This window comes from Panthera pardus, unplaced genomic scaffold, assembly GCF_024362965.1.
Source record: "Panthera pardus isolate Hobbes unplaced genomic scaffold, ASM2436296v1 HiC_scaffold_15, whole genome shotgun sequence".
Taxonomy (NCBI): domain Eukaryota; kingdom Metazoa; phylum Chordata; class Mammalia; order Carnivora; family Felidae; genus Panthera; species Panthera pardus.
In genome coordinates, this window is record NW_026526710.1 from 2,144,343 (window position 1) to 2,169,167 (window position 24,825).

The following is a 24,825-nucleotide window of genomic DNA, read 5'->3' on the forward strand; positions in this document are numbered from 1 at the left end:
AGAACAATACTTTTACCTCCTTAAATGATACCTTGACACTAGTCCTGGACTTCACTACTAACCATAGGGAATTAAAAGACTCAAACTGTTTTAACTTATTGTGGTAATCGTTTCGCAGTATATACTTACACTCAAATCCTGTTGTATACACCTGAAACTAATACGATGTTATATGTCAATGATATCAATAAAAACTACAGAAGAAAACACTAAGGTCTGCAATATTTATAGGGCAACTACAGCAGTATAGCAACGTTTCCAAACATCGGATCCCTATACAAGTTAAACACCCATGTTGATCATTACCTAGCATTGTGATCCTTTGGGAGAAGGATAGTTTATCATCCTGCTCTTGCTCGTTTACATGCATGCATGCTTGGGATTTCACTAGCCTTGGGCATCTCACCTCTTCACCGTAAGTTTTGCCCTAATATAAGAGTATGTGACAAGGCCTGCTGAGAACATTTATTTTCACGGTGCTAAAATAATACACCTTTTCAGTTGGGCAAAAAAGTCTGTACATGTGGTAAGAATTTGTGATATAGATTGAGAATCACTATGAAAACCGGGTTGAGAATTAGGGCATGAAACAGCATTGAGTAGAAACACGTTATTTTAAAATTTAAACGGTTTTGATGAAATCATGGAATTGAGAGTGCCAGTGTGTATGTATGATTGATTGGTTGCTTTTCAGCATCATCCCCTAATTCTGCTCTTTGTTTACTCAGACTCATGGGTGAGTCCTTTCTTCATAACAAAGTGTATGTAAAGGATTGAATAGAGCCATCCACTCGAAGAGCAAATGTTTTCAAGCCTCTTTTACATCCCAGACAATTTCCACCCTCGAAGTATTAAAACGAATGAATCATTCTAAAACAATAGTTATTAAGCAATTAAATTCCAGGCACCCTGCTAAGTTTTTAAAATGAAACACGACGTAAATTCCACCCTCTTGATTCTCACAACTCAAAAGGTAACATACGAATTTTACTAATGGAGCGGAACTGGATTCCACATGGGATATTATCTGTGTGAAATACAATGCAGTGAATCTACTGGCGAGAGCTAAACAGACAAGTTTGTCGCAGCCGTTGTCTTTTCTTGGGTAAAATTTAGCCTACAAACTGAAAGAGCAACGCGGAGGGCTTTCTGACTGCTATAATTTAAGAGTTCCACGATAGCGGGTACGCTTGCTGCTACGAAGAAAGTCGCGATTTTTAAGCGGAAGAAGTAGGACCCAGTCCCCGTCTCTCAACTCAGTTCTCAGCGTCCAACGACTCCTGGACTGAGGCAGGGTCTCGATGGGGCCGGGGGTCTTGGGGAGCTTCGGCACCGATGCAGCAGAGAGAAAGCAGCGGGCGCCTGATTCAGCAAAGACGGTAGGCGCCGGCCCACCTCAGCTTCCGCGTTGGCTGGGGAGGTGGGGGGAGGGGGCGGTCAGCCGTCCTGGTCACGTGAACGCGCCGTCATGTGACTGCGTTCGTGGGCTACGCCTAGGGGGAAGCAAGATGGCGGCGCACCTGTCCTACGGACGAGTGAACCTGAACGTGCTGCGCGAGGCGGTGCGTCGCGAGCTGCGAGAGTTCCTGGACAAGTGCGCGGGAAGCAAGGTGAGCGATGGGAGGCGGCGACACTGCTTTCCAGCCCCCCGTCCCTCCTGGCCCAATCCGGTGCCCGATTGCCTGAGCTCCTGGTGCACGAGGTCCCTGGGGCTTCCGAGGAGGGGAGCGGGCAGGACCAATGCGCGGGGGAGAGGGGTCTGCCGGTGGGGCTGGGGCACACGGCAGGAGTCGGCGTGGCATCGCGATTGCTTTGTTGCAGCAGAGTAAGCCCCTGTGGTATCCCAGGCCATCGTGAACCTTAGCTATGTCAGGTGGCCCTCAGATCCAGAGGGGCAGTTCTGGTGCCCCCTGGGAACAGGACGAATGGGGCGGGCCCGGCCCAAGGATGTCGATGGGCCAGTGAACATGCCTTACGGCGAGCATGCATGTCGTACCTTTAAAAGCCTGTGTAGCACTAGCATCTTAGAACCTGCTGCTCACACGTATTATGAAAGAGGTTGTAGTTATTTGCGGTTTTAACGTGACTTTTCTAGGGTTTGTTTCTCCTGTTAGACGTTTACTACCACCCAGCTCACGACTGAGAAATTGTAGATCAAGGACTTAATAGGATTTCGTCTAAGTGGTGTCATCTTTCTCCTCTCTCCTTAGGGTTTATTTGTCCCCCTAAGTAACTGGCAATACAACTCCGAAAAGGAAAGGAAAACTGGGGAATCTCAGGAATCGGTTTTAGGAAGAACAGAACTTCCAGAGATGGAGTGGGTGCTAGCAGCCATTGAGAGAAAAAGGCAGGCTAAGCCCTAGGTGCCCAGTTCAGGCTCAAGAAATGATACTGAAATCTGAATAACATCACGGATTGGATCAATGGCAATGTTGTGGGTGTAATATTGTGCTGTGGTTTTGCAAACTGTTACCATTGGGGGAAACTGGGCAGAGCATGCAAGGGCTCTCTCTCTAATATTTCTTACAAATAAAAGTTAATCTACACTTATCTCAGTAAAAATTTCAGTTAAAAAAGGGAAGAAGAGGGGTGCCTGGGTGGCTCAGTCGGTTAAGCCTCCCACTTCAGCTCAGGTCATGATGTCACAGTTTGTGGGTTCGAGCCCTGCCAATAAGGGTCTGTGCTGACAGCTTGGAGCCTGCTTTGGATTCTGTGTCTCCCTCTCTGTCTGCCCCTCCCCCACTTATGCTCTGTCTCTGTCCCTCAAAATAAATAAATAAGGGAAGAAGAAGAAATGACACTGGAGATTAGCAGTAATAATGTTCACGGGAGCCCAGAACAATGACCCGTGAGTTGTCAGCTGAGTTCTACACTGGGGTTCTAGTCCCCTTATACTATATGTAAGGTCCAAAGTCCCTACGTGGCCCTGGACATGTTACTTAAACTTCCCAAACCCTTTAAAACTTTCCTCTTCTGTCAAAATAAGATTCGTAATACCTACATCCAAGGTTTTAATTTTATATAATTGGATTATGTGACATTTCCATGTAAAATGCTAGACTGAGCTGTTGCCATTGGCAGTTTCCATCTGGTTCAATCTACTCGTTAATACCATGACACAAATACGCAACAAACTACAGTTCCTTCTTCCTGTTTGAGGATGGTGGTTATGTCTTAACTTTCCCGTGACAACAGTAACATCCTTGTCCAGATCCTGCTTTTCTTTAGACCTGTAAGATACGAATGTGATTAGAGCCAGTTAAAATTTTTGCTAATTCAGTTTGAAGCAAATATTCCTACTACGTCCTCTGACTGCTGCTTTCTGTCGATATTGTTGAAATTCCTGATATTAACCCTAACAAGAGAAAGTTTCTCTCCTCCTACAGGCAATAGTTTGGGATGAGTACCTCACAGGACCATTTGGCCTGATTGCACAGTATTCACTACTGAAGGTAAATGAGCTATTTGGGTTTTGTTTGGGGATTAGTAATTCTGTGCTTTAGTAATAATAGGATTTTACATTTTTCCTGAGTAATTGACTTGCAGAGTTCTTTGGTCTTTATAGACACTGATGCTCATGCATGTCTGACATTTTTTATACAGTGGCCACTGGCCAGTGATTTTATACTGATCCTAATTCTAGAGAAATTACTAGCATTGTGTTATGTGACCATCACCTGGTGTCATTGACAGGTCATCATGTGAGTCATTTGAATTCAAATGCAATAGCATTGACTTAATCCTGAAACTTTGTCCTTTATACATCTGGCTTTGGGGAATCTAAATTTTGCTGATGAAGCATTATGCACTTTTGGCTGGGAGTGTTTATGATGACTGAATCTGGATATGATAGGTAAAGTACAGGGTTTTTGTTAACCTTTTGTGTATGTGTTTTCTTAGGAACATGAAGTAGAGAAAATGTTCACACTTAAAGGAAGTCGTTTGCCAGCAGCTGATGTCAAGAATATTATTTTTTTTGTCAGACCCAGGCTAGAGTTGATGGATATAATTGCTGAAAATGTGCTCAGGTATCTCCCAGAGCTTCTATTTGGACCAAAAGAGGTTGATCCTTCTCAGGGTTTTAACATACCGAACTCTTCCTTGCAACCTCCTTGTCTTGGCAGTGAATCGGAAGGTGGTCTTTTAGAAAACTGGGCAGGCGTGAAAGAATGTAAGAGGGGAATGGGAAGCTCCCATGAACTTGTTCAGACAGTTGGAGAAGGGGGTCATCATATAACCCCGTTTTCAGGACAACTAAAAATTTGGACCTATTACCGGTGGGAAGGACCCTGATTAAAACTACAAAATCTCTAATGGTCATCTTTCAATACACTGTATATAGTGTGCTCGAATTTCATAAGCAAAAGAAGTACGAGCCGATTAAAATTTAACGTAGCATCCAATCTATAGAGGAAGTTCTTAGCCCAGTTTGCACTCGGTGGTACAGTTGATTGAAAAGGCCCTTAAAACCTTAAAAGCATATGGGCTATTTTGGGAGGCCCACTGTCAAGGAGACTAGAGGTGGAAGTCAAGAGTGATCTTTCCTTTTTCTGTAAGACTGTGTCACAGCATTGGTTTGGTTAAAGAACCATCTGTTTTTCAGTAAGACACGGACATCCTGTTTCAATAAACCTGAGAGCTTAATGCCCCATAAATGGTTTAAGAGAAAGCTAGAAAATGCTTCACAAAACACTGGCTGTGAATCAACGCCTCTTTCCTCTCAGGGAAAAAAAAAGAGAGGGAGAGAGAGAGCCAACTATGCAGCAGTTTGAGTGCGTTTATCTGATGCCCATTTATTTAGCGCCTGCTGTGTGCCAAGCAACAGGCCAGGCTCCAGGAATAAAATAGATGAAATAACCTACGACTCGAAGGCACATGCAAGCTAACAAGTGTTACTTCTCTTGCAGTGAAGACAAACGTGGCCCAGCAAGGGATTTCCACATTTTGTTTGTTCCACGACGAAGTTTACTGTGTGAACAGAGGTTGAAAGACCTGGGTGTTTTGGGATCCTTTATTCATAGGGAGGAGTACAGCCTAGACCTCATTCCATTTGATGGGGATCTCTTATCCATGGAATCAGAGGGTGCATTCAAAGTAAGTTTGACATTTAATTTCAGACTTTATTATTTTTATTATTATTATTATTTTTTTAAGTTTATTTTGAAAGAGAGGCACGCACATGCCTGCATGTACAGGGGAGGGGCAGAGAGAGAGGGAGAGGGAGAATCCCAAGCAGACTCCGAGCTGTTAGTGCAGAGCCCGATGTGGGGCTCGATCCCATGAACTGTGAGATCGTGACCTGAGCCGATGTCAAGAATCAGACGCTTAACCAGTTGAGACACTCAGGTGCCCCTGTGCTTAATTTTTTTATAACAGCTTTATTGAGACAAAATTCACATACCATAAAATTTACCCTTTTAAAGGTGCAGTTCAGGGGCGTCGGGGTGGCTCAGTCGGTTGAGTGTCCGACTCTTGGTTTCAGCTCAGGTCATGATCTCATGGTTGGTGAGACTGAGCCACAAGTCGGGCTCTGTGCTGACAGTGAGGAGCCTGCTTGGGATTCTCTCTCTCCCTCTCTCTCTCTCTCTCTCTCTCTCTCTCTCGACCCCTCTTTCCTGCTCATGCACTCTCTTTCTCTCTCTCTCAAAAATAAAGTGTGCAGTTCATCAGTTTTCAGTATATTCACAGAGTTGTGCAACCATCACCACTGTCTAATTTTGGAACATTTTTATCATCCCATAAAGAAACCCTCTGCCCATTAGCAGTCACTCTCTCCCCCAAGCTACTGGCAGTCCCTAGTCTTGTGGCGTCTGTATGGATTTGCCTGTTTTGGAGATTTCTTATTAATGAAGTCATATACATGTGGTCCTTTGTGTCTGGCCTCTTTCTTAGCCTCATGTTCTCCAGGCTCATCCACGTTGTAACAGGTGTCAGCTCCCTTCCTTTTGATTGCCAAATCGTATTCCTTTGTAATGATCTCCCACACTGTGTTTACCGTTCATCTAGAGTGTTCGGATCATGATTTTTCACTTGTCGGCCATCACGATGCTGCAAACGTTAATACAAGGTTTTGTATGTGCATGTGTTTTCATTTCTGTTAGATATACCTAGAAGTAGAATTGCCGGGTCATATGATAAAACTCTGTTTAACGTTTGGGGGATCCACAGTGACTGCACCATTTTCTGCTCCAGCCAGAGGTAGATGAGGGTTCCAGGGTTTTTTTTGTTGTTGTTGTTTTTTTTTAATTTTTTTTTTTTTTAACGTTTATTTATGTTTGAGACAGAGAGAGAGACAGAGCATGAACGGGGGAGGGTCAGAGAGAGGGAGACACAGAATCTGAAACAGGCTCCAGGCTCTGAGCTGTCAGCACAGAGCCCGACATGGGGCTCGAACTTACAGACCGCGAGATCATGACCTGAGCCGAAGTCGGCCGCTTAACCGACTGAGCCACCCAGGCGCCCCAAGGGTTCCAGTTTTATATCCTCACCAACCTACCATCGTCTGTCTTTTTGGCTTGCCATCCTGGTGAGTGTGAAACATGATCTCATTGTGGTTTTGATTTACATTTCCATAGCAACCAGTGATGCTGATCACCTTTTCATGTGCTGATTGGCCGTCGGTATGTCTTCCTTTAAAGAAATGTCTATTCCGCTCCCTGACACATTTTAAAAATTGGGATATTGTATCTTTTCATTAGAAGAGTTGTAAGAATTCTTAGTATGTTCTGGATGCAAGTCCTTTTTTATCAGATACCAGATTTGCAAACATTTTCTCCCATTCTGTGAGGTTTTTTTTCACTTGGTAAAAGTGGGGTCCTTCAAAACACACACACAGTTTTTTTTTTCCCCACCATGAAAAATGTTTCTAAGTAAGCTTCACACCCAGCATGGAGCCCATTATGGGGCTTGAACTCACAACCCTGAGATCAAGACCTGAGCCGCGATCAAGAGTCGAGTGAGCCACCCAGGTGCCCTTCCTGACAATTTTTAATTTTGAAGTTCAGTTTATCTGTTTTTTCCTTCTTGTTGCTTATGCCTTTGATGTCCCATCTAAGAAGTCATTGCCTAACCCGGGGTAACGCATTTACCCTGATGTTTTCTTCAAAGAATTTTATGGTTTTAGTCTTACGTTTAGGGCTTTGACCTATTTTGAGTTCATTTTTTTTCTGATGTGAAGTAGGGATCCAACGTCATTCATTTGCGTGTGGCTGTGCATGTGTTCCCGCACCGTTTGCTGGAAGGTGATGGTATTTTCCTCATTGAATTGTCTTGGTACCCTTGTTGAAAATCGGTTGTCCGTAAGTGTAAGTGTTTATTTCCGGTGTCTCCGTTCTTTGCCTTAATCAATATGTCTGTCCTTATGTCAGTACCATACTGTCTTGATTACTGTGGCTTTGTTGTAAGCTTTGAAAGTGAGAGATGTGAGTCTTCCAAGTTAAAGTAGTTAAATATATCACTTTTATTCTTTTAGCTTGTGCTTTTTTTTTTTTTAATGTTTGTTTATTATTTTTGAGAGAGAGGGAGAGACAGAATGTGAGCGGGGGAGGGGCAGAGAGAGGGAGACACAGAATCCGAAGCAGGCTCCAGGCTCTGAGCTGTCAGCACAGAGCCCGACAAGGGGCTCCAACTCACAGAGTGGTGAGATCGTGACCTGAGCCGAAATCGGACGCTCAACTGACTGAGCCACCCAGGCGCCCCATTAGCTTGTGCTCTTGAGTGTTAATAAATCCTTTTCCACCCTGAAGATATAGAAAATCGTATATTTTCCTTGGAAAGTCTTGAAGTTTTGCTTTTTATATTCAGGTTTTTAAGCTAGTTTGAATTGTGTGTTTTATGGAGTATGTGGTGTGAGGTAGGGGCTTGTTTAACTTTTTCCGAGTGGGCAGCCCGTTGTTCCAGCAATGGTTTTCTCCACTGAGTATTTTCAGCATGTGTTTATAGTGAATGTGCACGCCTTTTCCAGTTCTGAGAGTTTTCTTGCAAATGTAATTTTATGTATTTGTTTTATTTACCATCTTTATTTCAAAGAACATTTTCTCTCATAAGAATGTTACCTTATCTGGGGCGCCTGGGTGGCTCAGTGGGTAAGGCCCGACTCTTGGTTTCGCCTCAGGTCATGATCTCACAGTTTGTGGGTTCAAACCCTGCATCGAGCTCCATGCTGATGATGTGGGCGCTGCTTGGGATTCTCTCTCTCTGTCCCTCCCGTGTGCCTTCTCTCTCTCTCTCTCTCTTTTTCTCTCTCTCTCTCAAAACAAATAAACTTTAAAAAAAAGGAGTATTACTTTACATTTAATAAAATGATTTGAAAGTGTTTGAAAACATTATCCTTGCACAGTGATACATTTCTTTGAGTAAGAAACAGTACAGAGTGAAAAATAAGCCCCCCTGTTCTCAAGCTGCCAAATCCCTCCCAGAAGCAATCACTATTACTAATTCTTTTCTTTTTTCAGAGATGCTTTACATAACTATAGCTCATAGTATATATAAAATACCTTTCTCACTTTTATACAAATGGTGTCATATCCTATGTAAGTTTGGTATCTTGCTTTATTCTCTTAGTAATATATCTCAAGGTTAATTTATACCATACATGAAAATGCTTCTGTATTTTTAATTTTTTTTAATGTTTATTTATTTTTTTAGAGAGGGAGACAAAGTGTGAGCAGGGGAGGGGCAGAGAGAGAGGGAGACACAAAATCCAAAGCAGGATCCAGGTTCTAAGCTGTCAGCACAGAGCCTGATGCAGGGCTCGAACTCAAACCGCGAGATCATGACCTGAGCCAAAGTCGGCCGCTTAACTGACTGAGCCACCCAGACGCCCCGTTTGCTTCTGTATTTTTATTTGAAGTTGCATAGTGTTCCATTGTTTGGAGGTATCGCGATTTATCAAACCAGTCTCCTTCTGAAGGACATTGCGGTGTTTCTCACCTTGTGCTGTTGGAGGTGGTGCTATAGTGAATAGTCCTGTACACGTCTGCCCCGAAGCTGTAGGCTTTAACTGTGCTTACTCTCCATTGACATTTGTCTTTTAATTTTGCTTGTGGTAGTTTTTGCCATGTGTGTTTTTCAGCGGAGTCACATTTGTCCATATTTCCTTCCTAGATTCATGGGCTTGTGATGCTGCTGGTCTGGACACTAGAACTTTTGAGAACCTTCTGGTGTTGTACAAAAAATTATTTGGAACTTTTTCTCCCCCAGTGCGTTGTTACAGTGATCATCGCCTAAAAAGAGTTTACTTGGGGCAGTAGATTTCATTTGGCCGCACTGATTAATTTGAATAACGAAGAGACCTTCTTGGCTCCTTTTTTGCCACATTCCTGATGTTTTGCTTATATACCGAGTCTCATCCAAGGACCGTACAGATTCCCCCTCCCCCCAACATTTTGTGTGAAGAACCTCAGACATACAGAAAAGTTGAAAGCGTTCTACAGGAAACACCCACATACCCATCACTTGGATTCCAGCACTGCCATTTTGCTGTATCTGCACCCTCATGTGTCTGTAATGCTGTGCCCACATGTAATTAATTCACATCTGTGTAATTAATGGGAGTTGGTAGCAGCTGAGGAAGACTCGTCCTGGCATGAGGAAACCTGCCCAGAGGAGAGATTTCCTCTTTGTGTTTCTGGTGATTTGCAAAAAAAAGGGACAATTATTTTCTGCTGCAAATTTCAAGCTCTAGGTTTTGTACGTTCACCTCAGATTCTGTTTAGAAATCAACGATTTTGCCTGGATGGTAAAGCCCCAAGTTCCACCTAATGCTAAATGCAACCCCGATTTCTTTTTTTTTTTTTTAATGTTTATTTATTTTTGAGAGAGAGAAAGAGAGACAGAGCGTGAGCGGGGGAGGATCAGAGAGAGAGAGAGAGGGAGACACAGAATCCGAAGCAGGCTCCAGGCTCTGAACTGTCAGTACAGAGACTGATGCAGGGCTCGAACTCACAAACTGTGAGATCATGACCTGAAGTCTGATACTTAACTGAGCCACTCAGGTGCCCCTCAACCCTGATTTCGGATGGAGTTGATGTAATTTTTACGTATTTATGTGATTTTAAGTAGTGAGCATAATTTAGTGGGTTTTGGCATCCAAAGGCACATGGAGATCTTTCTGTGCTTTGGGGATGTGATTGTAACCTTCTCCATCGTTGTACTGTGTGAAATGTGGGAATCAGAGGTCAGCCCGTTGACTGGGCCTGGCCCGTTCACAGCACTCAAGAACAGTGCTTAACGTATCGTGGCCTTCGTATATACACATACAAATCAGTGTCTATAAATCTGTCTCCTTTGTAAACACTGTAGGTATGTGGGATTTGGAGGTCAAAAAATACGTGTATTGAAATGTTAATGATACTAACGTTTGTCCCTCTCCAGATGTCCTCCTGGCTTGAAATTCCACAAACTCACAGTAGAGTTAGGACATTTAACACAAATAATCACCCCATCACCAATTATTTTAGAGCAAAAAATTCAAGATTAATATCTGTTAACTTTTATTTATTTATTTACTTATTTTTGAGAGAGAGCGAGTGTGCGCATGCACGCCCCAGGAGACAGACAGAGGTGGAGAGAGAGACTCTTAAGCAGGCTCCGTGCCCAGCTCAGAGCCCGATGTGGAGCTCGGTCTCGCGACCCTGAGATCGTGACCTGACCTGAAATCGAGAGTCAGGCGCTTAACTGGCTGAGCCACTCAGGCACCCCGTTGTTAACGTTTAAATCTTTTTTTAAAGATAGACTTGTGGGGGCACCTGGGCGACTCAGCCGGTTAAGCATCCAACTCTTGATTTCAGCTCAGGTCTTGATCTTGTGGTTTGTGGGTTTGAGCCCTGCGTCAGTCTCCATGCTAGCAGTGTGGAGCCTATTTAGGATTCTTTCTCCCTCCCTCTTCACCTCCCCCTGCTGATGCGCTCGTGTGCACATGTACGCGCGTGCTCTCTCTCTCTCTCTCTCTCAAAATAAATGAATATTAAAAAGAAAAGAGACTCATAAAAGAAATACCTGTAGTGGTAAAACTTTTTAAGTTAAAAATATGAATGCTATTTGGGAGATGTTCCCTAATTTTTTCTTCCTTGAATTTTGATCTCACTTCCGCTCCAGTCAGGAGTTCTAAGCAATTTTGCCAGAAAGTGTCTCCAGACATTCTTGATCTTGGCCTGGCCCGGTCACTGCAGTGTTAAAATACCCCAGACCTGGAAGAGCCGTCACCTGTCACTGCTTCCAGTAGTGACCACACACTCATCAGTGTCTTTGGGGGACAGCCCTCCTCCCTCCCCCGGGGGGAGTGCACTAGTGCTCTACTCTGTCTTCCCTGATTCTTCCGGTGTCCTTTCCCTCCTGGCTTTGGAGGCTAGAGACACGTTGGGTGGGTGGGTGGAGGGCAGGTGTCTGGTGCTGTGTACCATTTTGACTTATGGATGGGTGATATTTGTGGGGGGGGAAAGTCCAAACAATTCCAAATGATAAAAACTAACATTTATTAAGCACTTACTGTATACTTTAAGTGCTGGAGTTAAATGTTTTCCATGCGTTTTCTTCTCCTTATGCTTTGTGGACGATACTCCCTTCTACTGATGGGTAAGCTGAGGCATGCAGAGGTTTTTCTCACCCGCCCAGGGAGCAGCTGGGAAGTGGCCCGGCTGGGGCCCAGATCAAGGCTGTCTGAGTCTAGAACCGTGCCCCCCCCGCCCCCGACGAGGATCAGATCTGAGTGTTTCCCCTCTTACTTCCCAGCTGGTCTTGTGTGCATTTTATTGGCCTTTACAAAATAGACCTTGTATATTGTATATCATAAAATATATTTTCTAAAAATGAGATCATAATCTAAAGATTCTTCAGCCACCCCTTTTCACTTCTCAAGACGTCAGGACCTTTGTTTGTTGGCAGCATATGTGAAAACCTCGTGTTTGTCAAAACGGCTAAGTACCCTGTCGTGTGGTCCTCTGGGGCTCCGGGGGTCAAAGAGTATGTGCCTTTATGGGTATTAGCATAGGGCCTTCCCAGAATGTCCTGCCAGGGTCTACAATTCCCACGGTGAGTGGGAGAACCCATTCCCCTTGTAAGTCTTTGTTAATCAGTTTACTGACGAGCTCGTAAAGTACACCTGGTGTGCTTGACGAACACTTTTCTTCCAGAAGGCTCGGCCAGCTGCTTCCACAGCTGCATCTCCATAGCACCGCTGTTGGCCTTGTGCTCTAGACTCCCAAAGAGCAGCTTGACAAAACGGTCTCGCGTCCCCCCTCTTTCCAGGCAAAGCGGGAAATGAGTGGAAAACCCCAGTACCAGACAGAGGCGGGTGCTGGCAAGCACCCTATGACTGTGGCCTGGCAGTAACCACCCTTCTCCCCACCCCCCCCCACAGGAATGCTACCTGGAAAGTGACCAGACCAGCCTCTACCATGCAGCCAAGGGGCTGATGACCCTGCAGGCTCTGTACGGGACAATCCCCCAGATCTTTGGGAAAGGAGAGTGTGCCAGGGTAAGAAGTGGCCTGTGTTTCTGGGGTGAAGGAAGGGGTGCCCTGCTACCCAAAAGGGGAGTGATAGCAAGCTGTTTACAAATAAGTACAGCCAGTCCTGTTTGTGAATTCACCTAGTTGCTGAAATGTACTCGTAACCCCCCAGACCGATAGTCACGGTGTTTTGTGGACAGGTCCAGGGCAGCAAAAAATTTGAGTTGTCCAATGTGCCTGTTCCCAGCTGACATCCAGTAAAGTGATGCTCTGCCGTCTTGTTTCATCTCTTGGACTATAAACAGGGACTATATAGTGCCGTGTGCTACTTAACGCCATATTTCTTGCACTTTTGTGCTTTTTATCGGTGATCTCACTGTTTCACATGGCCCCACAGGTAGTCCTAAAGCACTGTCCGGTGATCCCAAGCTCAGGAAGGTTCTGGTGTGCCGTACGGAGAAAATACCTATGTTGGCTAAGCTTCCTTCGGGCATGAGTTACAGTGCTGTTGGCTATGAGTTCATTGTTGGTGAATCAACAGTATATATTAAATAAGGTGTCTTTAAATAGAAACACACATTGATTAGTTGATAAAAATGTTGTCACCAGAGGCTCACGGGAACTTAACCCCGTGTTTCCCCTCAGAGCAGTGGCTCCATATTCGCTAAGTCAGTGGTCATGGTGACTCTACAAAAGTACCATGAATAACGAGAACAGACTGTGTCTGAGCTCATGCCTCGTTGAGTAGTGGCCGGTGTTGGGGTACATGTACGTGTTCGAGTGGGTGGCCAACAGCAGACGCTCTTCTCTGTCTTGAGCTAAATTTGAAAATCAGCTAATTCCCAGGAAAGTCCCATCTGATCCAATGTTTGATTTCCAGCAAGTGGCCAATATGATGATCAGGATGAAGAGAGAGTTTACAGGAAGCCAAAATTCAATATTTCCTGTTTTTGATAATCTCTTGCTGCTTGATCGAAACGTGGATTTATTAACGCCTCTTGCCACGCAGCTTACGTATGAGGGACTCATTGATGAAATTTATGGCATTCAGAACAGTAAGTAAAGCGACATCTGTGTTTACTAACAGGTCACTGGATACAGACGTCCAGAAGGTTTCTTCGTTTTTTTTTGAGATGCTGTCTTTGCATGTAAATCAGGGGATATTTGAGAAAATAAAAATACTGACTTTCAGCTTTCAGACAAAGTCCAAGCAAAAACTGCTGTCTTCAGTGCCACAAGGGCTGGCCAGGTGCTTTGTGTGCAGACTGTGCTTATCCCCGTGAGCTGTGGCCATGGGTTAGGTTCAGGTGGCGTTGCAGTTCGGAGATTGTAGGCCCTCCCGGCTGGCAGTTGTTCAGGAAAGCTTGTCAGAGAGGCGGCATTTGTCCTGGGTTTGCGGAGAGGGCACAGCGTGGGGCACACCATGTCATAAATGCAGGGACGCTACAGGGGAGATTGCTGTGGGGTATATCCAGGGAAGGGCAGGTAGTCGAGGTTGGGGACACCAGATGGAAGACTGGGGAGGCCGGCTAGCAGTTGGGTGCGACAGATTATTAGGTCAGAGGTCACTTTGGCCCACATGATGCTTGTTTCTGTCGGCATTTAAAATTTTAGAAACGTTTAGTAATAATCCTGATTGATTTATTTGTGACCAAAGTGTACCTTGATATGGGAAAAACTGAAACCTCTGTGCCATACGCCATTTTCCCTAAAGCCAAGGGCTTCCTTCTCTCCTGAGCTGGAGAATTCTGTTTCGAGCCTGAGCGCTTGATCGGTTCTGCCGGTAAATTCACCCAGGCGCTTGTCTCCTTCCATTGTGGCTCAGGTTATGTGAAGTTACCTCCGGAGAAATTTGTACCTAAGAAACAGGGCGATGGCGGGAAGGACCTTCCCACGGAAGCCAAGAAGCTTCAGCTGAATTCTGCAGAGGAGCTATACGCTGAGATCCGAGACAAAAACTTCAACGCGGTGGGCTCAGTACTTAGCAAGAAAGCAAAGGTGATCTCCGCAGCGTTTGAGGTGAGGCGGTCTGGCTGTCTTGCTGCGCCAAGGTCACGGGCTAGACTGCCCCTCCCAGGAAGAGGGGCAGAGCCCCAGAGAGACACTCCCCCCCCCCCCCCGACCCCTGCCTTGAAGCGGGGCGACAGCGTCATTGCACATTTCTCTCCTAAGGAGCTGTGCGTTTGGTCCTGGGGGCCCCACGGGCCTTCTTTTAGAACTCGTTGCCAGACCCACAACAGAAGATTTTGAGCCCGCTCCTTTTTTGCAGGGTGGCAGGAGCTGGGTGTGCAGTTCACAGACTTGTGTCATAAATATTTGCTTTACCCTCTTCTTTTTCGTGATTTCCTACCTCACACTAGGTGGAACCAGCTGGGCCATAAATAAAAGATCCCCTAGAATAGAACTTGCAGCTTGGGGTGGAAGCTCGAAGTTTAAGCCAGCGGGTAGGTGACGGGGGAGCCCCGCAGATGTGGGAGGTGATAATGAGAGAGGCAGTTTCATTTTCACCTTCCTGCCTCCTCTTGCCCGGCCACTGAGTTATTCTTGGGGGAGCTCGTTTTGGAAACGTGGAAATTCAGGAAGATGTTAAACCCTGAATATTTAGACTTTGGAAACATAAACTGGGAGAAATTTTGAAAACTAATTTCCCACCGAGTATATATTAGATTTCATCTTTCTTAGGGATTATATTTATTAATTGATTGTCACATATATATTTTTTTTATGCTTTAATTTTGAGAGGGAGAGTGCGAGCAGGGGAGGGGCAGAAAGAGAGGGAGACAGAATCCGAAGGACGCTGAGCTGCCAGCACAGAGCTCGAACTCACAAACCGCAAGATCATGACCTGAGCCACCCAAGCGCCCCTGATATTCATATTTCTGAAGTTTCTTTTGGTTTAAATGATTACATTTTGGGGAAAAAAAAAAAAAATCACTAAGCGAGGTTCACTTTTCCATGGACGATATTCAAGGTTGAGATCCAGCGGTAAGAATGAGTTTTTTTATTATTATTATAGAGGACACTTCTTGCTGCTTACGTTCCCCTCTTGACAGCGTTTCTGTGTTTTACTCGAAGCGCTTGTGGGTAACCTCATAGCGTCCCCCACGAATACTCCAGTGTTACTCCAATGTCTGCAGATAACCACTCACGATCTGAGCCCGGGCAGAGGAGGAGAAACCCTCACACGTTTGCTCTCTGAACTACCGACACGGTCATCAGGCACCACGAACTCCTCTTTTTTGTTTCATTCGTAACGTGGGACCTGGGTTTGGCCTGCTTTATTTGTATCCCGTTCTTTCTTTCACATCGATAATAAATGAAACATCCTCTGAGCAACGCGCAGAACGGAGCGCTTTAAAAATACCTTCCCTGCCCGATGGGTCTGCTGTTCCATCCGTTTCAGGAAAGGCACAACGCCAAGACGGTCGGGGAGATCAAGCAGTTCGTGTCCCAGCTGCCCCACATGCAGGCAGCGAGAGGCTCGCTCGCGAACCACACGTCGATCGCCGAGTTAATCAAAGACGTTACCAGTGAGTATCCCGTGGAGGGAAGGTTTTCATCTGGGGCCGACCTGCGCACACCGGGGTCATTGGCACTGTGACGCCTCCTTGGGAAAGGCAGCTCCGTTTTAACGTGTTATTTGCAGCGTTAATTAAGTGTGTGCGCGTTCATAGTTAGAAGTGTTCCGTTCGTAGTTAACCCATTTTTTCCTGTTACTAAAACACTGTAATCCGAAAGCAAAATACTTGGAAGAGTGATAAGAGAAAAAAACTCTACTGCGAGTTTGCCGCCATAACGAGGCTCTGTTTTTTCCGTCTAGTGTTTTCCCTCTTGCTAAGGGTTATTTAATCAGAGCAGTGTGACGTTTCCACATTTGTTTTTGTTTTTCCCTTGAAAACCTCCTGCAGAATGGGTAGAGAGCTCACACGCTGAGTGTTTTGAAAGAACTCAGAAGAGATATATTAAACCAAAGACGAGTTTATTCCTAAAACATGGGTGCCCCGTATTATGAAGTGTACTTTGAACCTGAAGTAGAACACGGTATTAGAAAATCAGTCTTTTGTTTTCATGTCCGTTGAAATCAGTTAAAACTGGTGGAATTTGCCGATGGTAGTGAAATGCTGGGAAGATTAGCTTTCCCTGTTAGGGCACAGTTCTTGAGATCTGTGTTGAGTCCTGAGGATCGCCAAGGGGTACAGCGGTCAACTACGTCTTGATGTAATTTAGGAGGACAGTGTTGTAGGATTTTCCATGTTTTTAGAAGATTGTTTTCAGATGACAATTTATTCGATTAAAAAAAAAATTTTTTTTGATCATTCATTTTTGAGAGAGAGAGAGAGACACAAAGAGTAAGTGGGGGAGGGGCAGAGAGAGAGGGAGACACAGAATCCCAAGCAGGCTCCAGGCTCTGAGCCGTCAGCACAGAGCCCGACGCGGGGCTCGAACTCCCGAGCCATGAGATCATGACCTGAGCTGAAGTCGGACGCTTAAGCAGTTGTGCCACTCAGCCGCCCCTCAGATGACAATTTGAACCTTTTGCTTGCTTGCTTTTTTTGCACGTCTTGTTTCTTCATCGTCTTCTGTGTAGAAAAACACAGTGTTCCGGTAAATTAACATTTACTTAATATCTAAGTTGCAAATTTGCTAATTACATTTTAGCCTCTGAAGACTTCTTTGATAAACTAACAGTGGAGCAGGAGTTTATGTCTGGAATAGACACTGATAAGGTATGTGAACAATCAACTAGCAAAGAATTGATGATTTGTCGGACGTAAGATTATAGCTAGAAGAGCAGCTGCTTTGACTCCCATGCCTAGCCTAGGTATTTTTGAGAGCGAGTGCAGAATGTGAAAATCTAGGTTTCACCAAGTAGCAGTTCCTTAACTTTGCTCTGTGCAAGGTGTTTTCTGCAGTGCATGGAGTGATGGAGACCCAGCCCCTGAAATCAGCAGTCTTTAAGGCCTGTACTAGATAAATTAAGAGATTTGCTTTCTGAGGGAATTGGGTCATTTAATTCCTTTAAATATCCACTTCTGTTCATGTATTTAAAAGTATTTCATTCATAGAAATTCCTCTTTTCTCTAGAAAAGTTCCGGACCGTATGGTCCATAAATCGCCGTTATAATTGAAGCAGATGCAGTCACACATGCCCCAGCCTCCCCGCAGCCTCTCAGGAAGTGGTCTGCAGCGTGTGGACGGGCGTTTGCATCACTAAGTGCATCCTCCACTTTGAAAAATAATAGCAAATATTAAGTTCTTTAGGTCCCCAAAGCGGACGGTGGTATGCATACGTATATATTTGTTTCCAGGTCAACAGTTACATCGAAGATTGTATTGCCCAAAAGCACCCACTGATCAAGGTGTTAAGACTGGTCTGCCTCCAGTCTGTGTGCAACAGTGGACTCAAACAAAAAGTTTTGGATTATTACAAAAGAGAAATTCTCCAGGTCAGTATGTTTTAAGTTACTCATTTACCAAGGGAGGAAACATCTGTTTAAAAAATACTTCTTGGTATTTTGAATACCAAAAATACTTCCGAGCGCCTGGGTGGCTCAGTCGGTTAAGCGTCCCAACTCTCGATCTCAGTTCGGGTCTTGATCCTCAGGGTGGTGAGTTTGGGCCCTGTGTGGGGCTCTGTGCTGGGTGTGAGGCCCACTAAAACAAAAACAAAAGCCTTTTTAATTAAAGCTCCTGTTTTGATACATTGTTTCCACGGTCTTTTAGATTTTCTAACAGGTAGCGGGGTTGTCCTTGGTATTGATCACTGTTTACTGTGCTCGCATAATGACACCTGATATTTACCGAGCATTTCCTGTGTGCCAGGCTCTACTGAAAGAGCTTTACTGGGGCTCCTGGGTGGCTCAGTCGAGCCGGTTAAGCATCCGACTTCGGCTCAGGTCATGATCTTGCAGTTCGTGGGTTTGAGCCCCGTGTCGGGCTCTGCGCTGACAGCTCGGAAGGTGGAGCCTCCTTCAGATTCTGTGTCTCCCTGTCTCTCTGCCCCTCCCCTGCTTGTACTCTGTCTCTCTCTGTCTCAAAAATGAATAAACATTAAAAAATTTTTAAATTAAAAAAAACAAAGAGCTTTATTGTATTCATTCGTTTGACCTTCACTGCAGCCCTGTGCGTTGGATGCTGTTATCATCCCCCTTTTATGGATGAAAACACTCAGGCACAGAGTAGTTACATAGCTTGCCCAAGGTCACCCAGCCAGTAAGTGGCAGAGCCAGTGCCAAAACCCAGGGAACTGGGGTCAGGTGCCCATGCTCTTAACTAGATTGCATTCGATTCAGGAAGGGACCTTTATTGCAAATATTCTGATAATAATTCCTTCGCAGACTTATTTAGAGTAAGCCTGTTTTACTTCGTAATTAGGAAGAAGCCACCTTTATTTTAAAAAATTCTGCCCTCTGTTTGAAAACGTCTCGGGGAATGTTTATTTGCTATTACCATCCACGGTTAAATACACTGTTGTTAAAACTAAACGCTCATTCAGGTTTTTTTGTTATTCTCTCGTTTTGTCTTTTATTGTGCATTTTTATTTTTTTAATATTTATTTATTTTTGAGACAAAGGGAGACGGAGCGTGAGCAGGGGAGGGGCAGAGAGAGGAGACACGGAATCCGAAACAGGCTCCAGGCTCCCAGCTGTCAGCGCAGAGCCCGACACGAGGCTCGAACCCACAAACCATGAGATCATGACCCGAGCCGAAGTCGGACGCCTAACCAGTGGAGCCACCCAGGCGCCCCTCTTGTTTTGTTTTTAAAAAAACTACACAGATAATACACGCGTTCTTATCACATAAGAGTCTGGTAAAGGTCAAGTACCTGGAGCCAAAGGGGATCCTTCTGCCCCTCGCTCACACCAGCTGCCTCCCCAGATAGGACCAACAGTTTGTGTGCTTCCAGACTCTTCTTTGCACTTTTGTACAAAGAATCTTTACGTACACAGACTTGGGGGCGAGACTGGCTGGATCCATGTCTCAGGTCTGCTGCTCATTAGCTGTGTAACCTTGGGCCGGTTCTTTAAACTCCTCCATCAAATGGAGACGATACTACCACCTACCTCACTGGCTTATTAGAAAGATGACTGAGTTAATGTATGCAAAGCTCTTAGAACAGATGACTGCCGCCCCTGCTCACAGAAAGTATGTAAGTACTGACCATTGTTACTATTACCTACTGTATCTTTTCTAAAGCAGAAGTAAAATCCTACGGTACATAGTGTTCTATCGTGATAGTTTTTGTCCTTAACATATCCAGATCTTTCTTGTCGGGATGTGTAGATGTCCCTCGTTCTTGTTTTTTAATATCTAATTATATCTCATATAAATACATAATTTATTTGTAAATTGGAAGATGTGTATTGCAAAGTACATAACACATTTATTTATTTATTTGATGCTCACTTAAGTTGGGTCTATAAATTCTGACTTGAAAGTAAAATCTTTAGGGGCTCCCGGTGGCTCAGTCGCTTAAGCGTCTGACTTCAGCTCAGGTCATGATCTCACAGTTTGTGGGTTCAAGCCCTGCGTTGGGCTCTGTGCTGACAGCTCAGAACCTGGAGCCTGCTTCGGATTCTGTGTCTCCCTCTCTCTGTCCCACTCCTCTCCCGCTCGTGCTCTCTCTCCCCCCCCCCCCCTCAAAATAAACATTGAAAAAAAAATAAAAATAAAGGAAAAACTTTAAATTCCTCTTCGAAACAGTGAGCTGGGTTCATTTTAATGGGTAGGCAGGTCTCATCCCCCACGGACTTTGGTAACGTGACCTTGAGTACGAACCGAATTGATTTGTGGGAAGTGCTCTTTTTAGAAAGTGGCAGAAACCCTTTTCCTGATCTGACATCAATGCCAAACGACTTCTCTTGCAGACGTACGGCTATGAGCACATACTGACCTTATACAACCTAGAGAAGGCTGGCCTGCTGAAACCACAGACGGGGGGCAGAAACAATTACCCAACGATCCGGAAAACGTTACGCCTCTGGATGGATGATGTAAACGAACAGGTAAGACACACCCCTCCACTTCACCTCCGTTTACCTATTGTTAACGGTTTATTGTGACCACATATGGTACTTGATTTACACATCCACCGTGCATTTTCTAGAAACAGTTTTCTAGCGTGTTTGAGCAAGTAATGCATTCGCGTGTTCCATCTCCCAGAATCCCAGCGGGGAGCGGAGAGGGTGCTCTCACACTGGGTGGTTTGAGGAGAGTTTCGGGAGATGTGGGCAGGGTGGGAACCGGTGAAAGGAGTCAGTGGCGATTCCTTGCCAGCCTGGGCCCGAGGGCAAGGAGGAGGAGCTGTCGCAGAAACCCGTTCCACAGCCTGGAGAAAAGAGCTGTGTGGAGAGGCCGCCTGACAAGATGAGGGATGAGAGAGGCCTGTGGTCGAGGGACACAGCCCGCCTCCAGCAGTGTCGCCAGAGGAAGCCAGGGCAATAACCCTGACGCCATGCTGCTGCCCACTCCCCGGTATTCCACCCGGTGCCTCCCATTGGCCGAACCCGAATCGGGCACGGGAGCACATTGGTATAGAGCCTGCAGGTTCGCCTCCTGGACACACAGCACCGAGGAGGGCGGAGGGATCGAAAATATTCAGCACGTGTGGTGAAAATGTTGGCCAATACAAAAGTAAGACGAACAGTGAGGAGTCAGGTTCCCTCCACACCTAACCCAGGTCTTCCCTCAGAAGGAACCACGGTAACCGTTTTTTTAAAATCTATCCTTCCAGGAAGAGTCTTCTGTATCTACTGACATTTTAACATAAATGATGAGTATTTTCAGAGCGCCTGGGTGACTCCCATCGGTTAAGCGTCCGACTCGGCTCACGTCATGATCTCGCAGTTCGTGAGTTCAAGCCCCGCATTGGGCTCTGTGCTGGCAGCTTAGAGCCTGGAGCCCGCTTCAGATTCTGTGTCTCTCTCTCTGCCCCTTCCCTGCTTGTTCTCTGTCTCTCTCCAAGATGAGATGAGATGAGATGAGATGAGATGAGATGAGATGAGATGAGATGAGATGAGAGGAGATTAGTATTTTCTACCACTGACCCTCAAAGCAGAGTGCACTTTGCTTTACATTTACTATTGATGCCAGTCTTTCTAAATTTCTTTTTCTTATTTTCTGTTTTTGGACTTTCATAGGCACTTTATCAGGCTGCCTCCTGCAGCAAAACCTAATAATTAAAAAGCCTCCTCTTCCAGTGGCAAAATTGGATTAACTTTCCCCAGCGGGAATATACTCTTGATTTCTATGTTGTACAGTGTAAAACACTATGCTAGTTCCACTCTCTCACTGTTCTTTTTTTTTTTTTTTTTTTTTTTTATGTTTGTTTTTGAGAGAGAGAGAGAGAGAGAGCACATGAGTGAGGGAGGAGCAGAGAGACAGGGAGACAGAGGATCTGAAGCGGGCTCCGCGGGACTCGAAGTCACGAACTGTAAGATCATGACCTGAGCTGAGGTCGATTGCTCAACCGACTGAGCTACCCGGGCGCCTCTCCCTCACTGTTCTGATCTGCCCCTCCCCACCCCAACCACCACTTACCACTGTGTCTTGAAGATCCTGTGATCTACTTCATTCTTTTTTGTAAGGTTTTTTTTTTTTTTTTTAATGGTTGCAGAGCGGTCTTGCAGATAAACCTTAATTTACGACTTGCCAGATTTCTCTCGCTAGAAATTCAGGGTGTTCCCAGTGTTGCTAGCACCCACGGTGTTAGTTTACCGGTTTGCGCTTTGGTCTGTGCTGGTACAAGCCCCCTCTGTAGGGTAAATACCTAAAAGTGGGACAGCCGAGTTCAAGGGGTGGGCTCGTTGTTACTCAGCTAGAGAGCGCCGGCTTACCCTCCAAGAAGTTTCTTGCCAGACCAGGCAACCTCGTTTCGTGGCCAGTACCTAGAGATGCTTTGAGTGGCGTTTTCAAGATTTGAGTGGGAAGCGAACCTCTGGCAGCTAAGAATCGGGCCCAGCCGGGGCGGACTGGAGCGGGACGTGGCCGGCCTTGATTTGTGTTTCTGCCCTCACAGGCAAATCGCGTATTTTGGGGTTCCCCGTAAAGCCACTGTTCAGTGACTCTGTGTCTCTATGTCTATAGGCTTTTTTTCCTTTAATTATTTAACAGAATCCCACGGACATATCCTACGTGTACAGCGGCTATGCCCCTCTCAGCGTGCGGCTGGCCCAGCTGCTGTCCCGGCCGGGCTGGCGAAGTATCGAGGAAGTTCTGCGCATGCTCCCAGGGCCCCACTTCGAAGAGCGGCAGCCGTTGCCCACGGGACTGCAAAAGAAACGTAAGTCGGTGGCCAGCATCTGCGACTGCGCACCGCCGGTGTGGCTTTCGTGGATTATGCGGTTGCCCCGTAAGGTACCCGGGAGTCAGAGTCCGGCGCACCTCTCGTCGGTTGCTGGTGGAGGGTGTGGGCACCGGAACCCGCCCTCCCCGCAGGAGTGACAGCTCTTAACCTCTGAGTTGAGGATCTCCGTAGTTAGAGAAAACGGTGAGATCCAGATCGAGTTCCTGAGTGTCCGAGGAATTGTCTGCACCAAGACCCAGTTACAGTTACCATTTTTTTCGCTCCTTACACACGATGCCGTTTTTTTAAGAGGTGGGATGAGAAACACCCATAATAAGTAATTCTTCATTCTGAAATGTTTCCATTTTAGGCCAACCGGGAGAAAACCGGGTGACTCTGATATTCTTCCTCGGGGGCGTAACCTTTGCTGAAATTGCTGCCCTGCGATTTCTCTCCCAGTTGGAAGATGGAGGCACAGAGTATGTCATCGCCACCACCAAACTAATGAACGGGGCCAGCTGGATCGAGTCCCTAATGGAAAAACCTTTCTAGGGTGCCCGGAGTCGACTTGAGCGAACTGCAGAGGAAGCTCGTTTGGAGAGGCCGCCACAAGGAAGGGAGACCTCACTGAAGAAAAACGGAAGAACGCAGAATTTACTTCGGGGTCAGCTTCTTAAATTACACGGTTTCCTCCTCTCTGCTTCTCTTTTGTGTTTCTAATTTCCGGAAGAAAGAAGACCAGAAGAGAATCAACCTGGGTAAAAGAAACACCAGTTGTTAACGTCCTAAGCTCAGGATCCTCCTTAGAGACTTCTGGAAGCGTGCGAAGGACAGTGGGGATGGATCGTCTTCTGCAGCTGCACACGGGGGGCCAGTGCTTAAAATAAGAAGGCAGGGACTGAGGAAGTAAAAACGAGAACTGGAAAGGCTCACCCCTGATTGGATAGTACCGTCTTTCCCGTCATGCCCAGGGCAGTGGCTGAGTGTGGAGGCAAGAGCTCGTCTCGTCTCGGAGTTGAGATTTCTTTCTCCTGCAGAGCCTGGCACGTTGTGTTTGGCGTCACCCCCCCTCCGTCATATCTGATCGTGAAGGCAAGTGTTGATTCCTTGTGCTTTCTGCTTTCACTTCCTCCGCTTCGATAAAGCAGGAGGCCTGGAGGGACTTCTTTCTCCAGATCGAAGCTTATGTATCATCTGTCTGACCAGCTGAACTCCTGTGGCTCCCGTACTTCTCAAGGGCTTGTTACGTTGAGGGGCATGAGGATTGGGGAGCAGCCTCCTGGGAATTTTCTTAGACACTTTTCCAAGACACTTGCTTAGCACACGTCTTATAAACTGCAAGACGTTTCCGTGGCAGATGCCTCCACCCGGGGCTTCAGTGTTCTTCCCCGGCCATCACGGGCCCCAGCCTCCAGCTGGTCCCACCCGGAGCAGTCGTGACATCCGCATTCGCCGACGCCATCTCCACGGTAGCTGCCCCCGCGTACTTCTGTGCGGCCGCTCCACACTCGGCCTCTGGCAAAACACGGCTCCGCTTCAGTCCCTGGTCCGGTACCTCAGCCTCTTCTGGTGCAGCTCGTCGACGGTCTTGGAGACCAGCTGCTCCTGCGGGAGGCGGTTAGTTAGCCGTGGGGCGGAGGAGCGGGGTGTTGGTGGAGAGGCTGGAAATCGGCGTGCGTCCCCTGCCTCCCTCCTGCTCCGTCCCAACGCCTGGGAGAGTTAAATCCAAGAAGGGGACCAAATGGGTGGCTTCGTGGCCCTTGCACAAGTCTCCCCTCTGCCGGGGGACCGCGGTCAGCATCCCTTCTGAGGCAGGGTGTGGTTTCTGTTGTTCATTAGTAACCGTACATGTTTTTTCCTCACTTTGTTTCATTAATGAAATTCTGTCAGCACATTGCATGTTAGGAGTGAAAGAGAAATTCTATAATAAATCTCTTCCAGAGTGAGGCGTAGAAGAGGTCATATTTAAGAGATTTCCTTCTCACGCATTCAACTTGGCCTTGACCTTCAGTGTTTGGAAAGTGGTCTTAAAAAAGAAAACTATCCCTGGTTTAGAAGGTCCTTTTTCAAATACTTGTTATCCCAGGGAGAC

The 24,825-nt window shown here is 46.0% G+C and overlaps 1 protein-coding gene across 1 annotated transcript; it reads left to right on the forward strand.

Annotated features, from left to right (window-relative positions):
• Positions 1–1,476: 1,476 nt before the first annotated feature.
• On the forward strand, positions 1,477–24,679 carry VPS33A (VPS33A core subunit of CORVET and HOPS complexes). The gene is made up of 13 exons (XM_019467571.2): positions 1,477–1,610; positions 3,387–3,452; positions 3,901–4,028; positions 4,908–5,094; positions 12,359–12,475; positions 13,329–13,503; positions 14,274–14,467; positions 15,852–15,978; positions 17,108–17,175; positions 17,758–17,895; positions 20,317–20,454; positions 22,562–22,730; positions 23,104–24,679. The coding sequence occupies exons 1-13, from the start codon at positions 1,509–1,511 to the stop codon at positions 23,283–23,285; spliced, it is 1,791 nt and encodes a 596-aa protein (XP_019323116.1). The 5' UTR covers positions 1,477–1,508; the 3' UTR covers positions 23,286–24,679.
• The last annotated feature ends 146 nt before the right edge of the window (positions 24,680–24,825 follow it).

Bases quoted from the DNA above. Each gene is read 5' to 3' on its own strand.
- VPS33A (XM_019467571.2), top strand. From the start codon at position 1,509: ATGGCGGCGCACCTGTCCTACGGACGAGTGAACCTGAACGTGCTGCGC. The intron at 15,979-17,107 runs GTGAGTATCCCG...ATTACATTTTAG, and splicing joins GTTAATCAAAGACGTTACCA to CCTCTGAAGACTTCTTTGAT. The intron at 20,455-22,561 runs GTAAGACACACC...ATTATTTAACAG, and splicing joins TGGATGATGTAAACGAACAG to AATCCCACGGACATATCCTA.